The sequence below is a fragment of the Athene cunicularia genome (genome assembly GCF_003259725.1).
Source record: "Athene cunicularia isolate RWA chromosome 1 unlocalized genomic scaffold, athCun1 chr1_part2, whole genome shotgun sequence".
Classification (NCBI taxonomy): Eukaryota; Metazoa; Chordata; class Aves; order Strigiformes; family Strigidae; genus Athene; species Athene cunicularia.
Window position 1 is genome coordinate 72,151,383 of NW_020799092.1, and position 16,680 is coordinate 72,168,062.

Here is a 16,680-nt window from a genome sequence, read left to right on the forward strand (position 1 = left end):
CCCCAAAATCCAAAACTCTAAAGAAACACCCCCGCATGAATCAGTAGGAAATTAGTACACTGACATAAGGAAAAGGTCAGTATTTAAGAAATCAATCTACTCAAATGAGCAAAGCCAAAAAAGTACAGAAAAATGGCAGATTAGATATAAACAAGAATTTAGGAGGGCTGACAAAGAATTTTTAATGATCTCCCTGCAAAATACGCTGAAAATTCTAATAGAAAGGTTTGAATAAATCAAAAGCTGAAAGCCAAATATGGAGTTAGGGCAACTGCCTGATAACAGAGGTGTAAAGAGGGAACTTGGGGATTACAGGGCATAGCAAAGGACTTCAGAGAGTTCTTTGTGTCAGTTTTAAGGGGTGAAGACTTTAATGAGATTCCCAGCACACACAATGCATTCTTTAAAGCAGAGAGTTCACAGGAATCAGAATCAGTTAGGAATAAATATAAGGAAAATCAGATAAAGCAGACAGATGCAATACATCATCACGAATTAGAGCATTCACCAGCAGTCTCCTTTAGAAGCTTGGATTTAAAAAAACCCCAAAACCAAAACCAAACCCAGCATTCAAGTTCTTCAGAAAAAAAAAAAAAAAACCAAAACAAAACCACAAAAACCATTAATAAAATAATTTCTTTTGTCCCAGAGCAAATAGCTTACATTAGCTGCTATTCTTTATCAATAGTAGCCACTTCCATATATGTCTCTGTCATCTGCTAGCTTTATAATTTAGTTCTTTAATTTTGGTTTAGGCTTTTTATTTAGTTGACTGCACTCTACGAGTTCAAAATTCCTAAGGTTTCTGGTCAACAAGTAAGTTGTAAGTGAACTCTGCTGCACCAGATTTGGAGTAGGATGCTAAGATTTGAAGATGCACTGAACTTTCTGGTTTATTTAGTTTGGCTCAGTCACTTTTTGCATCTGCATTGTGTCTTGTCATGCAGCTTTATTTTGATTCAAAGTACTTAAAAATAACTCTTTTTCTTCTTCCTCACAGAAAGTACTATCAGAAACAGAATTATCAGAAACATGAATTCAATAAACAGTACTCTGTGTTAACCTTTTGATATTTAAGATTCTTATCACTGAAATTACATAGAAGACTCATATTTAAAGAAACAGTCTAAAGTAAAGTCCAAGGTTTAAAATTCTCCAACAGAGAGGAGATGTCTGGAAACTAAGAAAAAAGTAAATTGAAGATCTTAAATAAAATTTTGCATACTAGGAAGAGGAAAATATTATTATAGTGAAAATGGTATCTAGTATAGAAGTATAGATACAGAGTAGATGGATCTCCACATATAGAGTTATACAGTACTCAGCTTTCATGTTACCTCTGCATTAGACCAAATATTGGTAAATTATGTTGATTAATTAAACCTACCACAATATATAATAAAAAAAAAAAAATCATTCTGTTGCCAATTTCTACTTGATTTTTGAGATTTCATTTTTTGAATACATCATAATTTATGGGCATTGCTTTTACATTCAAAAGTTATACTATGTAATTTTCTTACTGGATTGAAAAGAAATATTTTAATAGATTTTGCTGTCTCCCTAAAACTACACAGATAAGTTTTTAAAGGACTCACAAATTCACAACAGTGGAGAATGTTTTGGAAGCCTCATGAATCTTCCTATTATGAACGACAGAGTTAAACTGTACTAGACAAAAGTGTACAAGGTATATACACGTAATTTCAAGGTTTGTAAGATTTTAACCTCATATTGATCAAAGTCACATTAAATTTCTGAGGTTTGTAGACCAATTTACAGTGGTAAACCAGCAGTTCTGCCAAGAACAATTTCTAAATATTCTCTCTGGAATTGGTTATTCTTTTGTGTCCTAAGCCAAGACAAAAATAGTAGGGGCAAAGAAGTTACACTAAATCCCATCTAAATTATTTCTTCCTCCCCAGTACTGCACATTCTGATTTTCTTGTGTGCTTTAACTGTTGTGAAAATTACAAGAAATATATATAAAAAAAAACAACCCAAAAAACAAAAACCAAAACCTGCTGATGTACATAAATTCAAAAAATCAACAGTTTTACGGGAGTGGGATCCCAACATTAATATGGAACGAGACTGAACAAAACATGAGTTTTGAATGGTCTTCAAAATGTCATTTTTGAAAACACTTCCCCTATTCCTGAGTTTTACAAAAACTTCTCAACCATTTCCTGTAGATGTTAATTTTGAGATTTCTTATAAAAATTCTTATAACAAATTACATAGAATCATTTTATCTTATCTTTACCTTATCTTAACCTCTGCCTGTGCAATAAGACACTGAACTATTTTTAAGCAGTTTCATTGAAATTTTCCAGCCCATTACATCGGTCACTACTACATTAGTCATGCAGAAAACCTGAATAACCAATAGATCAGCTGGGGAGGTTCTTTCTTTGTTGTCTTCAAAATAATATTATGTATGATATTTCTCTTTGATGATAGAAAGAAATGGAAAAGAAATTGCAAAGAATCCTCTGTAGCCAGTTTCATTTAATCAGAAGTATATGAGAACTTTTTTGCATTAATAAGTCACATGTCAAATTTGCATGCTTGAGGTAGAGAAGCATCAAATCCAAATGTCATCTCCTTCATGTCATGCCTTACTATGATAACTCTAAAGATGGTTATTTTACAACATCACACACTGAAAATTATTAATCACTTGCAGAATGAAAATGAATGCTTTTATAAAATCATATATTCATTGTTAAGTATCAAACCCACATATTCATTGCAGTATATCAACACTTCCCTGAGGCAGTGCCAGTCCAAAATTTTAAAGACACAATTGGAAATATAAATACATATATATACACACATATATATCTAAGTCTATAAACATACTTGTTACTCCTTTAGAAGTAAACTATAAAAATTTAACATACTAAAACATTGTCCTGAAACCTTAATCATTTATCAGAACCCATTGTGCTACACTGACTAGAAAAAAGATAAAACAACAACATCTGCCAAAGAGCTTCTGATCTGGCTTTTGATATCAAGTGGTTACCTCAAAGTTATACCTTTTATAAATGTGTATTTTAAATGCTTCATACTGAACAGAGAATACATTTGCTTTTACTCAACAGTCATTTCAAGTCCCAGTGCATGGTCTGCCATAAATTTTGTGTTACCCTCCTTTATCTGGACTACCACACAAAGCTGTCAAAGCTGTACAGCTACCCACACATAGAACAGGGATACAGTCAATCCCATCAAGACGTATACAGTTTTCTGGGTTCCTAAACACCATCAGAGCTCCCACTGATATCCCTGGAGCTGATGGAAGTAAGACATTCCCAGAATGCGTAAAAACGTGTCAGGCACAGCAAACGAAACTCGTGTGCATATACAAAGTGAGAGCAAGTTATTCAAGGGGGTGATAAAGACTGTTTTGTTATCCTTGATGAAAAGAAAAAGAAAAAAACAGCTGCCATTACTGAACCTGATTAGCTGGTTTGTATCTGTGTTGGCTTCAGTGATTTTAATGAAACTACACAGATTAATGTCCAGTGAGAACCCATTTCCAAACCCACAAAGTTATTAAAAACAGGATGAATGAACAAAATTACCTTTATAACTTTCTGCTGCAAAAAGTCTATCAGCTAAAATTATATTTCATGTGTTTCCCAGTATTTTGGTTTGCCTTCTTGAGCAGAAAGACCATTTTGGACATAAAGAATTCAGCTCAAGGTGAGTCTATGCTGCTTTATGTACATTGGACAGTAGCTTTTTAATTAAAATAAGGTTACTTGCAGAGCAAATTGAGATGTTAATCTTCTAGATTTTAATGTGAAATACCACTGGCTTGGGGGAAGGGACTTTCACCCTTCCTTACAACCTTCAGCCATAGCTGTGCAAGTTCCTAGGTTTGCTAGAAATTAGATCATTTAAATACAGAATAGGGAACATCACAGTAATTCAAATACAGCTGTTAAACAGAACTTTAAGCTTTTTTTCACTAACGTTAAAGTTGTATTAATTGAACCTTCCCCCAAATATAAAGAGAATATAAAATACTGAGAAAATGAGTGTTCTAAATTGTTACAATTTTCAGTATTTTACTACACTAACTGAAAAATTAGCTCTAAATTTCCATTTCTGCCTCAGTTGGCTTTACTTTGATAGATAAGTTAGTATCTCCCTCTAGTGGTTTTCTGAGTAATAATATTGATCAGAAACCCCTCCAGTGTATAAGGTCATGAATTCTGTTCTCTTTAGATCAGCAGTTCTCTTGCATATATGTCACTAGCACAGCAGTGCACACTCTCACAACACTAAATGTTAACACAGTCTAAAATGTCAAGTCATTTGTTATGAACCCCAGAGTCTGCACTAGGTCAACACACAGGACTCCATATATCCACATATTTCATTAGAAGAAAAAAACTCACCTTCTGCTGCAATTAGGCAATTAATATAAGTTGCAAGAAATTAAAAAGTAAAAATATTTTACTGAATCCATAGTTTATCCAAATTAATGCACACTATTAACTTTGATCATTAACACTTGAATGTGGTGAAAACTCCTTACTCTTCTCAATAGAAACACACAGAGCACCCATCCTTGCTATCCATAAGTACACCTTTATTTTTACAGGTATTATAGTATATTCTAATTACTTTGTACCTTTATTTGCCTTTGTGCAGGAAACTTTCTTCTGTTTCATTTTTACATGGACAAGGGAAAAATGTTTTGAAGGGCATGACACTGACTCGGTTGGTACATGTGCAATCTCAAAGAGCCAACCATATAAAGCCAACAGGTTCCTGTGTCTTTGTATTTGCTATGGGAGAGGCCCTTGTGGTCTGTAATTGTGATTTATAAGGCTCCAGACAGGGTTTTTTCATATTTAATTTCCCTTAATATTGCAATAGTAATTTGCTCCAGATTGTTGCTTTTGGGACTCGCTTCATTCTGTTTTCTTTTGTATGCTTAGTAAGTAAAAAAGTCTGCTAATTTTTTAAGCCAAGAACAAAACAAAAAATTAGAGAAAGTAACTGACCATCCACACCACATGAAAACTTGCAGAAAAATGAAGATAGGAGCGGACGTCATGGCAGAGGCACGACTCGTTGTGCATATAGGCTGATCCTATTAATAACAGGCAAAGTAGCAAGTAGAGGAAAGGAAAGAAAACACAGAAAAAAAGACATACAAGATGAGATATCATGCAGATTGCTGGCAGTTAGCAGAGTTAATGTGAAAGCATCCACCCAAGAGCAAGAGATTCACAGCAAATTTTGCAAATAAATTTAACCAAAACAATCCACTGTTACAAAACACATGACTTACACACTGAATAGCACATCAAGCTAGTGAGCAAGAGCTGTACTTTCACACACAATCATATCAGGAGGATTTAGAATATTTACAATGGCCAAATCGCTTTTGGATGGTTTTCCAGCTTTTTTTAACATTTGTTGGACAGTAAGAAGACTTCCTTTCTAACATAAAATTTGGTTATTAAAAAAATGCATTGGATACTAACTGCCTGGACTTTTTTTAACACTACTGGCATGTCAGTAATTGTGCCTCATTAAGTAAAAGCAGAGAATATACTAGAGCAAAATTTGTTCCAGCATATACAGCAGGCAACTAATTGCACTAGGTTTGGTCAATATTTCTTTTGCAGAAATGGGATGAGGCATTAAAGATACATTTTTAAGATATTTATTTTATATAATGGCAGGTACTTCCCCATTCAGTAGTTTTTGTCTTGAAATCTATTCTGAACAACTTGAATTCAACATATTGTTTTTCATACAGTATTTTCAAAAGACAGAGAGTATATTCAAAATTATTTATGTATGTGACAGTTATAATTTTTCTCCTTCCAATCTGTAATGTATATGGTATAGGAAGTACTAAACAGCATAGTTTTGCTGGTATCAGTAAATCAAATGCACCTTTATACCTGTTAAGAATGTGACCTAAGGTCAATACACATTTGCAGAATTTCTAAGAGGAGCGACACCTTAAACAAGATAAAATGTTTCTGAACATTTAACAACACCTTTAAATAATATTTGGAAACACTAATGTAAAAATACTACTTTTAAGCCAGAATTATCATCTATTTGTGAAAGCCATAGCACTGGATTTCACAGCACCATACAGAGACCACCAGTTTTATGTTTGCTGATGGGTGTTTTTAGTGGGAATCATGTGTGAAAGTAAAATGGTTATAGGAAAGGCAGATAAGAAAGCAGCTGTTAATTTTATGTTCATCATGGGCTACTTGAAATAGAGTGTCTATGGTCTAGAGTGAATAGTATGTTCAGTGATAGATAGTTTACCAGGCACCAAGGTCTATTTAAACATAGTTTTCACTGCTCTTCTAAAATCAGCTCTACAGTTGCTTTTAAAGGTAGTCATAAAGTCTTATAAGTCCGATTTTACCTGTTTGGCTTCATCAAAACAGACATCGGGACCCTTTCTGTATCGAGGTTGTTTGACCATTTCACAAGGATTTGGCCCTTCATCTGTTTCTCTGGTTAAGGAGAAGGACTGTTTTTCGTGCATCATACATTAGCAGGATTAACATTCTGTTTTTACTTTCATGGGAAAGAAGTTTTATGCTAATTCAGATAGTACTGAAATAAACAAAAATAGTCACCATTCCTTGTTTAAATTAAAGAAAACCAACCCAACCCAACCCAACCCTCCAGATAAATCGAAATCAAATGTCTTTTTCTACACTGCTTTAATCAAGAAAATAAACATCCTGCATGACTTTTTAGAACCCGTACTTCCAGAACCGTACACAAAACAAAAATAAAAGCTGAGGGTTCTTAAGATTTTCTGTATTACTTTTATTACCGTTGCATAAATTTTACAGAAAATATTTGATAAAGTAGTAAACTTTCAATGGTGCTGATTGGTTATAGCATATGTTACCACTGAGTTATTCTGCCAAAATGAAGACACGCAGTAAAAGCGCAGAAGCCTGTTTGCAAAAGTAATGCTATATACAGGCTGGAAATTGGAGTGAGGGCCTATAAAAACTACTGGATTTAGTATGTGTACACCTATATTACCTCAGATACCACAGACAAGATCATCCCAGTGTAGGCTTTGATAGTAAATGACAGAAAGCCTAGTCAGACCTCATTAGCATTTCAGTGATGAAGGCAGGCAAATGCTGTCCAAACAGCAGAACAGCAGGATAGAAATGGGAACAGTGACGTGTTATTAATTAGCTAACTGTAAACACGAGGTAATGCTTTACCTTATGTTTCTGAAATCTGTAATTGCTGATATTTAAGTGTAAATACTGTTTTTCCCATTTGCCACAGGCTAACAAGGGACACAAGTCATTGCATCATACCTGAAAGGCATGGACATGATAAACTGCAAAACTGACTTCTGCTGAAACCTCCTTATATTACCATTTAGTAAGTTAAGTTTTTTTTTTATTCCACTGTTGGTAGTACACACATTAAAGCTAAGCTGGAGAGTGTTTGAAAAAAAATTGAGCAACAGAACTGTACTTAGTAGCTCTAACTTATACTTGAAGCAATTCTATTCATGCACTACTGTGGTGTATTACAGCAGCTTCATTGCAATGAGTGGAGATGCCCAATGGAAGGACGGCAAGAGGATGGGGAATTTAGTTCTACAGATCTACATCTGTCTTCATTCAGATGTTATCAGACTCACCGCCCCCCTTTCCTCTGCTGGGGCCCAGCTGAAAGGGAAGTCAAAACGTAGAAATACTCTAAAAGACCATGTGCACAAGCAAAGCTGTACCAGTCAGAAGGAAGCAAAGCCTAATAATAACCATCTGAATAGCACCCAAAGGCCATTCTGACTGCTTGTGTGATGTTATGCTACATCTGCATTTCACAATGTACCTTAGTTATAGAAGAGAGAATAGCTTAGTGCTGCGTAGTTGGAACAAAAATAAAATAGTTCATTTAGTCAATATATGCCCACCCAGCTGGTCTAGCTGCCATTTGCGGTCATTTATTGCTTTCCAGAATGTTTGGGCCCCATGGGGAAATGCAAGTCATGTGCCCATTTCCCATCAAATGTGCTTCATTTTCTACAGCGAGTGCTGTCTATAAATTCAGACAGTGGCAACAGTTAATCAAACTGTCATGGACTGGAGCCAATTAGAATATTAGGCTGTGTTTACATGGTTCTGTGATGACATAGATATTGCTTCTACCTCAATGTAACTTTTTTTTCAGCCAAAGTGTGGATGGAATTCCAGTTTTATTAATGTGGCAATGAATGCATTGTTTGTGCCAAAGAAAGAGTCATCTCTACCACCATCTGGTTTTCTTTCAGGAATGGGAGATGCTGTCTCAACTAACTTCCTGATATGGACAAAGGTCCTACAAATTGTTTTCCATATTCTGTTACAATAATCCAAATTATGATTTGATTTAGTATCTCTGGCATGCTATTCTCAAGCATATATAGCAAAGAGAGATTTAGGAGAATTTCTCTTGGTCTAGAACATGTGTATGTTGGTTTTATGTATTTTCATCACCATCACCTACAGATATCTACTGGAGCGAAAAGGTTAAAGGCATAGAGATTGATATGAAGGACACTGTAAATTAGAACAACCTTTCACATGCTTTTAATTTTAATGTATGTGTTGCACAGACTCCGCTTAGCATGTATGCCACCTATGTCTCCAGACAGCTTTGAAGAAATTCTATGCTAGCAGCTGGATAAACTGTAGCCTTTGATGGTTAAAGCACTTTCCACAAGAAGCAAGCAGTTCTTATTGACACTAAGCACACACTAAAGTACCTCCATCACTTCGCATCAGTGTTGCAGGCATCAGTGCAGCATCACAACTTTTCATGATCCTCTTATCTTGGTATTGCCTTTTAAAAATTTCTTTAGACAGACCTACCCTTGTCTTTTCTGAAGGCTGAACAAACACAGGACTCTCAGGCTCCCCTTGCCTGTCCTGTGGTCCAGATGTCAGCTACCTTGGTGGCCCTTCACTGGACTTCCTCCAGGATGTCAGTGTGGTACTGGGGAGCCCCTGACTGTACACAGCACTCCAGATGTGTTCTCACCATTGCCAAAGAGATGGGATGGAGCACTTCTTCCAAGCAGTTAACTACACTGTTTCTAAGATACCCAGGCTATGACTGGCCCTCTTTATTGCAAGGCACAGTGCCAACTGATGTTCAACTTCTTGTCCACCATGATCCTCAAGTCCTTTTCTGCAAAGTTCTTCACTCCAATGCCAGCCTGTCCAGCTGCATGTTGTTATTCTGTCCTGGGTCCAAAACGTTGCATCTGCCTTTTGGAAATTTCATTAAGTTTCTGTGAGCCCATTTCTGTTTAGGTCCTCACAAATAACAGCTCCATTCTCCTACCTCAATGACTTCTGCCTCAGATCATTTATGAAATCATCCACAAGTATCTGCTGCTTCAAGTACTCCAGTGCAACCATGTTACTAATATGTATAAAACCAGGTCATTTTTTTCCCTAATATATTCCAGTATATCATAGCCAAAAATCAATCCACACTACTAAATAACATGATTTTAAAGGATACCCGGCTTCTCCGCTTGCATCAGTGGCTTTGGGTCACAGGAGCGGCACAGCAGTTGGCTGTCACTAATAATGAATACTAGATTGGTGTTTGAAATCTTCTCTGCATGATAAAGTCTGGAAAAAAGGCCAACAAAAAGCTATGTTTAAATGAAGCAAGGAAATCTGTATTCGAGAAGGACACACAGTATTGGAATAAAAGTAAGCCAACTTCACAAATTAAGTCTGCCTGCTACTGTTTATCTTTTCCATTAACAAACTGCAAGAAACATTTCTAACAAATTTTGTAATCTTTTTGACATTAGCGTCATTCCCTCTTTCAATTAGGCTTATTAGCAGAAAAGACATAAAATTACTTTAATTGAGCTAATAGCTAGCTCTGTACTGCTGCAACAGTGGTTGTACTGAGAAATAAAATCATTTCAGCACCAATCCCTAACAACACTGAGAAAACCCCCAACCACAAAACCAAACCAACAAAACCCCAACACACGAACCTGTCTGTAAGAAGGGTGAGAAAGAGGTTTAGAGTACCTATGCTGTGTATTAGATGTATTAGATGTGTACTACACTTCATGCCTTAAGATACTAAAGGTAATGATATTTCTGGGTTTTGCAAAGACCACTTTCATATACAATTTAAATTTACTGGAAAGGAAGACAGACCTTCAAAAGAGCAGAGAAAAAAAAATCTTAATATTTCTCAGTCCTTAGTAAAATATATTCTACCTGTCAAAGAGAGCTAAAATCAGGACAGTCTAACAGGTTAATTGCTTTTAATGGATTCTAAATACATATTCATACACATATAAATTAACAAGCAAGTTTTTTCATATACAAGGTTACCTCTCTATATAAGGAGAGTGGTAATATATAATTACTTAGGTATGAATTGATCAGATTATTTCTGAAATTTCACATATGATGAGTTGATACCCCTGATGGGGTACAATAAGAGGACAAACCACCTGTTAATTAAATAACTGATGTTATGATTAACATCTGGTTGTTTTAACCATCTTAAATTGTCTTTTCATACTCATTCCCACACTGTGGCACTATTTTTGCAATATTAGCATAGTAATTTCTGTAGTCTTTCAGTAAATTGAACTAAAGAACTCTTCTGAAAACTCTCTAGATTAAACAAAAATAATCAACAACCAAACAAAAAAAACCCCTACAAGAACCAAGAATAAAACAAAAAAAAACAGTTTAATGATTTCTCTGCACAACCAGGTACCACAGAAAGACATACTAGCAATATAGAGGAGGAAGTATGGAAGTTGGAAAAAATGTCTACGTGCTTTGGCTGTATTCACCATTCTCCACTAATGTCCTCTGTTTTTCCTTCCTGGCTTGAAATATTGTCTTCAAAGAGTTTGAAATCTGACTGTTAATTTTAATTTCTAAGACATTTTCAGAAACTCCTAATTTATGCAATCATTAAACCCAGCAGGCTTCTGTATGAAACCCAGAACTTGGTCTAAGTAGCTATGTTTCTGAAGTATTCAATTTTTTTAACGTAACGTTAAACATCATCTTGAATAACCACATGGACCCTGAAGAGTAATTCTTTTAATCACAAAATGAAACAGCATGGACCATCAAAAATTGCAATGCATAACTACATTAAAGAAAATAATCTCCTGAATATTGCAGAACGCCTGTAAACTCACGTAATAAATTAAAAGAAATCAACTTGCAACAGAGATAGAAATACAATTTGCATGGAGCATATACAGACTATAAAACAAAAATTAGACAAAAATATTTCTATAATTATTTAATTATTACAATTAAAATTCATTCTAACCAAATACAAAGATAACGCAATTTATCATTCTACTTTCTATATACTTCTCTGTCTTGCTTAGGTAATTTTGGTGTAATTAATCCAAAATGTATTTTTTCTTCTTGTAATAGTGGCGTTATGTTTTGTAAAATAAATGAATATCCAGAAGTTATTATTTATACTGAAGAATTTTTACCTGGAGCAGTTTATACAGTCTACAATCCCACCAAACGATTTATCATCATTTTCAAAGAAATACTGAGTTTGCTCAGTGATACAGCTTGTTTTAGGCAGGGCAGTACTGAAATCATCATCTTCCATATCAGCTGACAGAAAGAAGAAAATAAATAAATAACAACGACATTTTTAGGTCACAGATGCAATGGGGAAATCCAAATATGGCCCCCAGCCTAGATTCTTACCTTCTACTTCACTCAAAGTTGAGTCTTTAACATTCTCTTGACTTACCTGCTTCAAGGAAACGTGGAAAAGTCAAGCTCAAAAACAGCTGCTGTAAGATAGACCTGAACACAGAAAGACATTATATATTTATTAAAGGCTCTTTGTCTCTGTATTTTAATGGATCCTTAAAAACAACTCAAATAAGTGTTCTTAACAACAAAATCATCATGGCTTATTATGCTTTTGCCAGTTATCAAAGCTGTGTTTCTTTAAAACTTAAAGTTTGACTCTGGTTTCCTTTTTGTAGGTCTTTCACACTAAACTTTTATTTTACTATTGAGATTTCCTATCATTTGTGCCCATAACTCACATAATGGAAATGTTATCCATGCTATCCATGTCCTCCTTTTATACCTCTGTGGGAGGGGGAAGAGGTATGTTGGTGTTCCTCTATCACTTAAACCAACCAGAACTCCTTTTGAACACACTCAAGGAAATGCTCCTGAATTAGATACTTCACACTGATTAAGGTTCATTAAATTGCTGAGAAGGATATGAACACTGGAATATTACAAAAATATTATAAAAATAATTACTATAGCAGTTGACTTCTAAAATCATCTCTTCCTGCTCTTGAGGTATGGAATATTTTCATCCTAGGTACTGCTGAAACACTTCAAGACCTCCATTTATTTCATATTATTTTTCTTCACTATTATCATATTTTTCCTATTTTGTTTACTTAAAACAAGTACCAGCTTGCCACATGGCCCCCTTGTCCTCTACGAACCTCTCAAAACAGGAATTGCAACAGTTCTATTCCTTGACTCCTTGCTTCTACTTAAACCTTCCTAAATTATAGTTTCCTCTTGTCATGTTTTAGGTTTGCTTCTACCTATAAATACGTTTTCATCTCTCTTCATCTCATTCTGATCTAAAACCCGTTCTGTAGAGAGAAGGAACTCTGCATAACTTTATTCAACCTCCAAGATTTTTTCCATTTTCTCCTTATCCAGTGTGATCCATGTGTAAAGAAATTGAATCTGCCTGTCACCTTTCCAGTGCATGGCCTGAAGGAGCTCTGGATTCACATCCAGAGCTTTGTGCCTTGAATCAACAGATGGATAGTGCACCAACCGCCACGGATGAGAAGAGACCTGATGCCATTCAACTGTGATTCAATTTGCTGCCAGAAAATAGTAATCCTCCGTAAAGGCTTACCACAGAATTTACCGTGAACTGAGTGAAAAGGCAGCCTGGGAAAACTAAAATCTCATGAGTTAAAGGAGCATGAAGGAGAAATGATACATACTCTCTTAACTAAATGCTGATGTATCCCATATAAATTTTGAAAATTATCGCTCACACCTTTATCCCACATTGTTGCCTGAAACACTATACTTTTCTTTAATAACCTGGTTTCTCTTATTTCCCTGCATTTGCTTTTGCCAGGTGCCTCACTGAATCCATTTTTTGGTCAGCCCTTTTCACTCTGCTTGCTTAATGGCCTTCTCTGCCTGCTTCTGACCTAGATTCCATTAAAAACATGTCCATAGAAAGTACTTTCATGTGGTGCTTTCAAGTTAAACATCACACAAAATAAACCTCAGGTCTAAATTGAGTCCAGACCACTGAGTCTGATTTGAACACTGATAAACTAAAGTTTCTCTGTTTGGGAAGAGCTCAAGTTTCTCTTCTGGATTATTGCCCATATCCAGTTTTTGAGGTTTGCTATTATCCTAGAAAACCAAGATTTTTGTTGTTGCTGTTAACAAAATGTAACCAACAATAAAAACCAACATACAATCTTCATATCTGTGAGAAAATTGTGTTTGTTCAGCTGCTATACATTTTACCTCTTAGATTCGTGAAACTTCAGAAAAAGGAAAAGTCTCCAAGGGTGCTATCACACCAATACAAAACTATCACATTGGTTCCAATTACTTATCCCAGTGTGATGCTGGAGTAAGTAGCTGATAGGGGTGTCTATCTACATGGCTCTGAAAAAGGTAAAATTATCTCTGTGGCTATTACTAATAATGCACAAACCAAAGTCCAAAGAAAAGAAAGCTCATAAACAGACCTTTAGTTTTAAAATGGATCCAGTATTCTGACTGTGAAAGATAAAACTAATTGCTTGTGGAATCCTGCCTCTCTCAAGGTCAATCCCAAAAATCCACAACAGCCCAAATATAGCAACTTTTCCCATCAGCTATAGAAAATACTAGAACAATGACTATAGGATTATTCAAAATGTTTTATATGTATTTGCTTCCTTGAAATAGTTCACTAGTGATTTTCACATCCCATTTCAAAGAACCAACTAATAATTATCATAAGAGCTTTTAAGTGAACTGTGCCATCAGATAATATATTGGTCATCCTGCAGTTCTGAAGCAAGACTTCTTTACATTTTGTAGTTGAAAAGTTTCTTTACTCACAAGCTAGCAGGGCTCATTGACAGAGCTTTCAACTAGGCTTGAAAGAATAGGGGATAATATCAGGATTGCCCGTGACAAGATGTGGGATGACATGCCAAGATTAGATGGACAGGGTGCTAGAGAGGGCCCTCAGCCTGTTGCCCTGAGATGTGCTGGCTCATACTATCTATATGTCAGTTTACTACATAAAGTACACACCTGCTACTCATATCTCCTCTATATTGTTCTGAAGTGATTATGAAAAAACCCCAACTTTAAAACATAATGGTACGTAACGGAAGAAAAAAAATCTGTTATGTGTAGGCAAATACAGGCTGTTCAGAAGGGACAGACAAGGAAGGATACAGCTGTTCAAAATCTATCCGTTTCTGGGCTGACTGATAAGGGGAGCCTATTGATGAAGCCTTCTTACTCCAGCTACGGGAGGCATTGCACTCACAGGCTCTTGTCCTGCTGGGGACTTCAACCACCCCGACATCTTATGGAAAATTAGCATGTCGAGCTGTAGGCAATCCAAGAGATTCCGGGAGTGTATTGAGGACAACTTCTTAAGACAGGTAATAGACAGCCCTACTAGAGGGGTTGTGACACTGGATCTGTCAGTCACCAATGCAAATGAGCTGATTGGTGATGTCAAGATTGGAGGCAGCCAGGGCAGCAGTGATCATGCGCTGGTGGAGTTTGCAGTTCCAAGCAATATGGGTCAGGCAAAGAGTAAAGTCAGGACTAAATTTTAGGAAAGCAAACTTCAGAGGTTCAAGGAGTTAGTCAATAAGATCCCCTGGGAAACTGCCCTCAGGGACAAGGGAGCAGAACAGAGCTGGGACAAGGGAGAACAGAGCTGGGACAAGAGAGCAGAACAGGGCTGGCAGATCTTTAAGGAAGTTTTTCACAGAGCGCAAGAGCTCTTGATCCGCACATGTAAGAAATCAGGAAAGGAAGGCAAGAGACCAGCATGGATGAGTTGAGACCTCCTGGTCAAACTAAAGGGTAAGAAGGAAATGCACAGGCAGTGGATACAGGCACAGGTATCCTGGGAACAGTACAGGGACACTGCCTGGTTATGTAGGGATGGGTCAGGAAGGCCAAGGTGCAGCTGGAGCTTGGCAAGCAATGCAAAGAATAACAAGAAGGGCTTCTACAGGTATGTCAGCCAGAAAAGGAAGTCCAAAGAAAGTGTACCTTCTCAATGAGCAAAACTGGCAAACTGGTAACAATGAACGAGGAGAAGGCTGAGGTACTCAGCAACTTTTTTGCCTCAGCTTTCACTGGCAATCTCATGGCACATGGATGATTCAAGACAGCCAGAGTGGCTTCACTAAGGGTAAGTCCTGCTTGACCAACCTAATGGCTTTCTCTGATGGAGTAACTACAGTTATCAGTTATCAGTGGATAAGGGAAGAGCTACAAATGTTGTCTATCTGAACTTCTGTAAGGTCTTTGACACGGTTCCCCACAACACCCTTCTCTAAATTGGAGAGATATGGAATTGATGTGTGGACTGTTCAGTGGATGAGGAATTGGTTGAATAGTCGCATCCAGAAGGTCAATGGCTCAATGTCCAGATGGAGATCAGTGACAATTGCTGTCCCTCAGGGGTTTGTACTGGGACCAGTACTGTTTAATATCTTCATCAACGACACAGACAGTGGGATCGAGTGCACCCTCAGCAAGTTGCAGATGACACCAAGCTGAGTGGTGAGGTTGACACACCTGAGGGATGGGATGTCATCCAGAGGGATCTGGACAAGCTTGAGAAGTGGGACCACGTGAACCTCATGAGGTACAATGAGGCCAAGTGCAAGGTCCTGCACCTGGGTCAGGGCAACCCCCAGTATCAATACAGGCTGGGGGATGAGTGGATTGAGAGCATCCCTGTGGGGAAGCACTTTGGGTATGGGTGGCTGGAAAACTGAATATAAGCCAGCAATGTGCACTCGCAGCCCAGGAAGCCAACTGTATCCTGGGCTGCATCAAGTGTGGCCAGCAGCTTGAGGGAGGTGATTCTCCCCCTCTACTGCCCTCCCGTGAGATCCCACCTGGAGTGCTGTGTTCAGTTCTAAGGCCCCCAGAATAAGAAAGACATGGACCTGCTCGAGTCAGTCTAGAGGAGGGCCATGAAGATGCTCAGGGGGCTGAAGCACCTCCTCTATGAGGACAGACTGAGACAGTTGGGGTTGTTCAGCCTGGAGAAGGGAAGGCTCCAGGGCGTCCTTATAGTGGCCTTCCAGTACTGTATTTGGTTTGTGTGGCAGGGTTTTGGTGGTGGGGGAAGGACTACAGGGGTGACTCCTGTGAAAAGCTGCTAGAAGCTTCTCTGGCTCCAAGCTGGGCCTGCCTCTGGCCAAGGCCGTGTCAATCAGTGATGGTGGTAGTGCTTCTGTGATAACTTATTTAAGAAGGAAAGAAAGTAACTGCTGAGGAATCTCCCGTGGAGAGAGGAGTAGAGTGCTGGAAACACCTATACGGACACCAAGATCAGTGAAGGAGTAGG

The 16,680-nt window shown here is 37.2% G+C and overlaps 1 protein-coding gene across 8 annotated transcripts in view; it reads right to left on the reverse strand.

Annotated features, from left to right (window-relative positions):
• The window catches only part of CACNA2D1 (calcium voltage-gated channel auxiliary subunit alpha2delta 1), a 407,675-nt gene that overhangs the window by 6,909 nt on the left and 384,086 nt on the right, over positions 1-16,680 (reverse strand). For 6 of the 8 annotated variants that reach the window (XM_026861982.1, XM_026861990.1, XM_026861975.1 and 3 more), the window contains 5 exons: positions 11,812-11,867; positions 11,540-11,669; positions 9,556-9,668; positions 6,425-6,507; positions 5,028-5,116 (listed from right to left, as the gene is read on the reverse strand). In XM_026861982.1, the coding sequence (XP_026717783.1) occupies positions 5,028-5,116; positions 6,425-6,507; positions 9,556-9,668; positions 11,540-11,669; positions 11,812-11,867 (471 nt within the window). The remainder of the gene's footprint in view (positions 1-5,027; positions 5,117-6,424; positions 6,508-9,555; positions 9,669-11,539; positions 11,670-11,811; positions 11,868-16,680) is intronic. The other 2 variants (XM_026862001.1, XM_026861948.1) reach the window with 1 other exon arrangement.